At 32.7% G+C, this 6,000-nt stretch overlaps 1 protein-coding gene across 1 annotated transcript in view; it reads right to left on the bottom strand.

The window, feature by feature from the left end:
• Positions 1-5,680, bottom strand: part of ND-51 (NADH dehydrogenase (ubiquinone) 51 kDa subunit) — a 41,115-nt gene extending 35,435 nt beyond the window's left edge. Inside the window, exons 1-2 of the mRNA XM_035367396.2 lie at positions 5,543-5,680; positions 2,570-2,634 (exon numbers count right to left, since the gene is read on the bottom strand). Of these exons, the coding sequence (XP_035223287.1) occupies positions 2,570-2,634; positions 5,543-5,588 (111 nt within the window). The 5' untranslated portion in view covers positions 5,589-5,680. The remainder of the gene's footprint in view (positions 1-2,569; positions 2,635-5,542) is intronic.
• Between the last annotated feature and the right edge of the window lie 320 nt (positions 5,681-6,000).

The following is a 6,000-nucleotide window of genomic DNA, read 5'->3' on the forward strand; positions in this document are numbered from 1 at the left end:
AGTTTACTTTTATAAAATTGCTCTTACAGTCTGCTAAAAATAATAAGCGGGATCCAATTCGAAGATTAAGGAACAATGCAATCATTAACATTAACTGAAATAGATAATTAGATAATTTTATCTTACACCGTCTGTTATACATTAAACAGGCAGGCGAAAACGTATTCTGCAGTTGCGCACACGCATATGCGCAGTAGTCAAGGTCTTACGCGCTCGCGTAAAACGCCTGTGCGCATGTGCCACCGCGGCGCATGCGCAGAAAGTTTTTAGCTTTGAGGTCCGGATTATAGATCATTCCGGATTATGGGTGTCCGAATTAATGACTTTTGACTGTATTTGTCTTCCGAGCATTGGCATCTGTTGACATTTCTTTTTTTAGCTCTCGACTGTCAATATTGAACTCATACGTGAGTAAAAGTCATACAGTCTTACACAGCTGTGAAAAAAAAAGTTGTGATCTCGATGAAATATTGCAATAAATCATCGAGTCCTTACTAATATTTTGCAAAATAAAAAGAATTTTATTAAATGAACAAAACATAGTAATGATAGTTTGAGTGATAAGGAATCGACAACAGGCAAAGAAGAAAAGAAGCAAAAATTTCATGACTATTAGGAGAGTTACTTTGATTTTTTTTTTTTTTTTTTTTTTTTTTTTTTTTACTTCAGTAGAAATAAACAAAGATGATACATGTGATGTCTGTTAAAAAAATCTTTGCACTCAAAACTATGCTCCCAAGTAAGCTAAAGCTAGATTTGACACCATTCCTCGTAACTTGGTTGACAAATCTTGAGTTTTTTTAATAAGATGTTGCAAGATTTACAAAATCAAAGTAGCCTATTCACTAACAAATGTTAGTTCCAAATAACGCACAGCTAGAGTCTGCAAAACGTAAACTGGAAAAAAAATCGCACAACATCGCAGAAGAGCTTATTCTACCGGCTGCTCTCAAGATGGTTAATATTATGTGGGAAAACTTGCAAGAAAATTCATTTCTAATATACCTCTATCTAACAACAATATAGTCGAAGAATTTAATGTATAACTCATCTCGGTGTTTACTTGATAGAGAAAATGAAATGTTGCAGTAAGGTTGCAGTCGGTTTGCAGTTAGATGAGGCTACTAACAGTAACAAAATACAAATCTTATATATTATGTATGTTTCCTGGATGGTAATATTTTTGTTGAAGATCTTCTGTTCTATAAGAATATAAGCACAAAGGCTTGATTTATTTGAAATGCTCGACAAGTTTATAATGGAAAATGAGTTAGTTTGGAAATAGTGTGTCAGTGTATGTACTGATGGCACTCGATTAGTGTTTGGTCGCTAAGAAGGACTGCAAAACACTTAATTGCAGCAAAAAGCACTTGCATTGAAACTGTGCACTTGCGCTGGATATGTCATAGACATGATAAACTACATAAAAATTAGCCCGCTGAAAGCAAAAGTTTTAAAAACGCTGTACTAGGACATGAAAATTGAACACACGGCCTCTTTATTCTATTGCAGTTCACAATGGCATTCACATGGCAATGTCCTGTCTCATGTGTTTGAGCTGCATCAAGAACTTCACACTTTTCTGCAAGAGGAAGGTCAGGAGATTGCTAAGTATTTTCCCGAACCAGACATTTTGCTAAAACTAACATATTAGTGTGACATATTTGAGAAACAAATTTAGTTAACATATTTGAGTCTTGAATCTGTCACTGCAGGGCAATGTATGCACATCTTGAAACTTGTAGAAAAGATTTCAGAATTTAGAAAAAGTTGCATTTGTACATAAGAAAACTGAATGACTGGGTGCTCAAGGCTGTTTTTCTACCTTGTACCAATACACAGATTCTAATAAAGTCATTGTTCAACAGAAATTTCTGTCCCCTTTCATGGAATACCTCTCAAAGCTCAGTATTTGGTTCACAAAATACTGTGCGGGAGATAATGTAAAGAAATGTATGTTCATATAAGATTTTTTTCATCAGATGAAGAGAGTTTAATTAAACCCTTTTGCGATAACATTCTAAAAATGAAATTTACTTGCTCAGATTTAATGGAGTTTTAAATCTCAATCAAAACTGAGTATCCTATTTAAGTTCTAAAACTCTAAGGAGCCTCATTTCCCTTGCGACATCCTATCTACGCGAAGCTGGATTTTAATCTGATGCTGTATTAAGGAGCAAACACCATTTGAGAATCATTGTGGAGTAAGAAATGAAAATAGCTGTATCAAGCCTTCTTCTGCAATTTGAAAAACTGTGTGGGGATCAACAAGCTCACTTGACACATTGACTTCCTAATCTGACAATGAAGGTTTCTTTTATTTGTATTTAATTTGTATGTTTCCTTATCAATTAAAATGATACTTTTTCACTAAAATGTCGCTTTCATTTATGTGTTTGATTAACACTGTGGTAAAAATATTACAACTGGAGCGCCGTGGAAAAATAACAAAACTATAAGTGTGCTGCATATTGAAAAAGTTTGGGAACTCCTGTACTATAACATGAATTTATAATCTCCAATTAAAACTGAAAATGAATTATGGATAAAAATAATACTTCAAGCTTACCTTCTGAGGTGCTTCTCCAGAGTTCCATCTCACCAGTGCATAAACAGGGCTTGGATTAAAATGTCCTGAAAAACAAAATATATTTCAGATTCATAAAGTGTATTAAATAAATACACAAAATAGCTCAGAATTTCAGGGAAGGAAAGGAAATATAATTTATCATGTATATCATATATTTAAATTGGTTTAATCCTAATATATGGTACATGCAGGATTTCGCAACTTTTCGTGACATTATTACGAGTGGTGAATGCAACACTTATGATGAGCAGTAATGAGTCATTTCAGTGTTGGCGAAAATTTTCAAAATCACGCCAAGGCCATTACCATATGCTAGGACTTTACATTTAAATGTAACTAAATATCCAAGACTCGTTACTGAATAAGTATACATAATTTTATAAAATGCAATAAATATTTAATTACTAAAACCTACCAATGTAAAATAATCATTTTACTTTGATACATAATAAAGTTTTGTATATGGATACATGTTACCACATAACATCTCATAAACAAGTATTTTAAAATTGGATAATTAAGACACATCTTTCAATTTACATTAAATGTATCGTGGACATTTAAAGGATTTTGTTTATAATTTCTTCCGTTTATATATGTATATATATGTCTAAATACAACTGGAAGGAATAATAAAAAAATGCATTCAAATTTATTAATCAAACATAATTCTCAAAATAATTGGAGAAACTTGAATATCAAATTGTCAATGAAGAAGAGAATTTCACTTTGTTCTGCATGTGCCTAACCAAGTTCCAATGAGCCATACAATATTGTACAGTTAAAGAATATACAATGCTCTTTCACAGGTATAAAGTCACAACTGTAAAACTAATTGTGGCTATTTTCCATTCTGTAGCTACAAAAAGCTCACATTAGTAATATTTTGCAGCAAATTTCATGAATAAATTAAAAATAAGCTTTTCTGTAATTACATTAACTCTTTAAAAACCAAAGCCTTAAATTAACTTGTATCTTAAAAAAACGAACTGCCCAAAATAGATTTCGAGAGTCACAACTATTTCCTCCCCTTCCCATCCATTAACCCACAAAGAAAAGTGAAGATTTCAAATGACATCCTTTATATTTCTAACAAATAAAGATAAGAAACCATAAATAAATCCTTTTAGAACAAGCTGTCTGCAATTAACTGATGCAATGCATTTGGGGACACTGCACCTGCTACTGCATGCCTTATGGGAGGGAAGAAAACATCAGAATTTCCGGCGTTTAGGGCGGTTGTGATCATTTGAATGAAAAGCCATCTGGGCCAATGTGGTCTTCCATGAGTTAAGATGGCCTTGATTATTCCTTCTTGGAAAAGTTTGACTTCAAGAAATAATACTTCCATAGATCTTCATGTCTTCTTTCACCAGCCCCATATAATTTCATTCCAGCTTTCACAACTGCAATGAATGATACAATTGGGATATGTTTTTTAAACTTAAAAACTTCAAAGGAACTTTTCTACATGACTTTTAAACATTTATTTGAAATCACACCACATATTCTAATTTACATACAGATGTGTACGATTCTAGTATATCTCCTATTCTCAACCCATATTTTTCATATTTTAAATTTATTACAATAGAGCACATTATAGTTACCAGCCTAAGGGCAAGAATGCCTTAGTGGAAGTCTTTCTAGAAGAAATTTAATCACTTTACACATGACAAAAATCACAAATGCAGTCAACCTGCCAGCATTTGAATCAGGGTTGAACTGCCAGTGTTTAAAGGTCTGAACCACTTAGTTGCTGGTGGGTGTGTAAAATATAATTAAGACTGCCTTATAAAATGTTATATTTTAGATTCAATTAATCAGACATTCCCTTAATTATTTTATACACTATTGTTATTACTGTTGTTTTCCTTTACTTGCATAAGAGATTAAGTGGATGTCTTTGTGGCAAGCACTGATCTTTCATGTCGAATACTTAACCAAATGGCTTCACTATCCCAAAATAGGATTTTTCTGTTTCTTGCTCTGTATGTGTTTTCTAACTTCAGTTTCTAGCATTTTGCATAATATTAAAATATTTTCATTAATCAAAGCGATCCATTAATTGTCTTAATACAAGATCTATAAATAATACACTCACCTTTTATAATGAAAAAACGTGGGGAATATTTTATAAATAATAATAAAAAAACATGGAAGACATAAATTGGGATTAAAAAGAGACAAAATGGAGAATTTTATCTTACTCATATTCCAGTCCGTATTTACCATACCATAGATATCACAGATTAACTATGCAAATGAAATAGTTGATGACAATCTTCTTAAAAGAAGGACAATCGGCTTGTTTTCTTGTTAACAATCTGCTTGATTTTATTAAGAATTTAAGCTGATATTTATATTATAAATCTGAAAATGTATAAAACTTATGTGGAATTTCTTCCACAAGCAGGAATAAAGAAAATAAAACTTCTACTGTTTTGTCATTTTAACCACTGTAGGGCTGATAGAGTAGTAACGAGTATAATAAAATTTATTTCTTCATAGTACTATTAAACCTGATTTCAGTGTCACAAGATTTATTACTTTAAATCTGTTGAATGATTTTTCTCTCAAAAAAATTTGAAGGGTGTCATTTTTTTAATCCACAAAATTAACCAAAAAGAAAGAGATCAGAAAAGAAAAATTATCAATATATTATATACCGAACTAATTCTAGAATTTAAAACTATGTTTCTTAGAATATAAATATCAGGAATTTTCTTCTCTTCCTGACTAGAGAATCATGCAGTTTTGCGTGAAGCAATAATTCAATCTAAAAGTAAATCACTTGAAAATTTCAGAGATGACTTATTACATAACAATGTCGAATGCCAAATTCAAGGACTTTAGCTATGAATATTTCATCTTAACAAGCTTCTGTATTAACATTTGTTGTAATTTTTCTGCATAATAAATATGATGTTAAATTTATAGCATTTTATTCACCTTTGCAAAGGACAGAATTCACCAAAACTCTGCCACTAGATGCCATCGTACTATTCGTCTGTTGATGCCAAAATATTAATAAATCGGATATAGGAAGTAGACAGCTGTTGCCATCAGAAAGGAAGATATCCTAAGTCGTGCTTTCACACACTCAGATCGTATTTTATTCTGAAGTGTCTAGATGTAGGAACATCTTTTTACAAGCAATCTGGAAGTAAGCATAGTGTAGAAGGAGGTGTGGGAGGGGGGAAAGAGAATCAGGTACGCGCTAGTGCAAGTAGAGTCGGTGTTGGCTAGTGGCGGCTAAGACTACTATAAAGTGCTAGTAGCTCTAGCGACGGCGAATTGGGGGGGGGGAGCTCAGTGTCGTTACAAGATGTAGCAGTGGGATTACGTTGAACTGCGGTGCTTAACCACCAGGGTGCCTGGGCGCCATAGCCCTACCCCTCATCGAATAA

The sequence above is a fragment of the Stegodyphus dumicola genome, chromosome 2 (assembly GCF_044657685.1).
Source record: "Stegodyphus dumicola isolate Sdum_Otavi_A_Nest chromosome 2, ASM4465768v1".
Lineage (NCBI taxonomy): Eukaryota > Metazoa > Arthropoda > Arachnida > Araneae > Eresidae > Stegodyphus > Stegodyphus dumicola.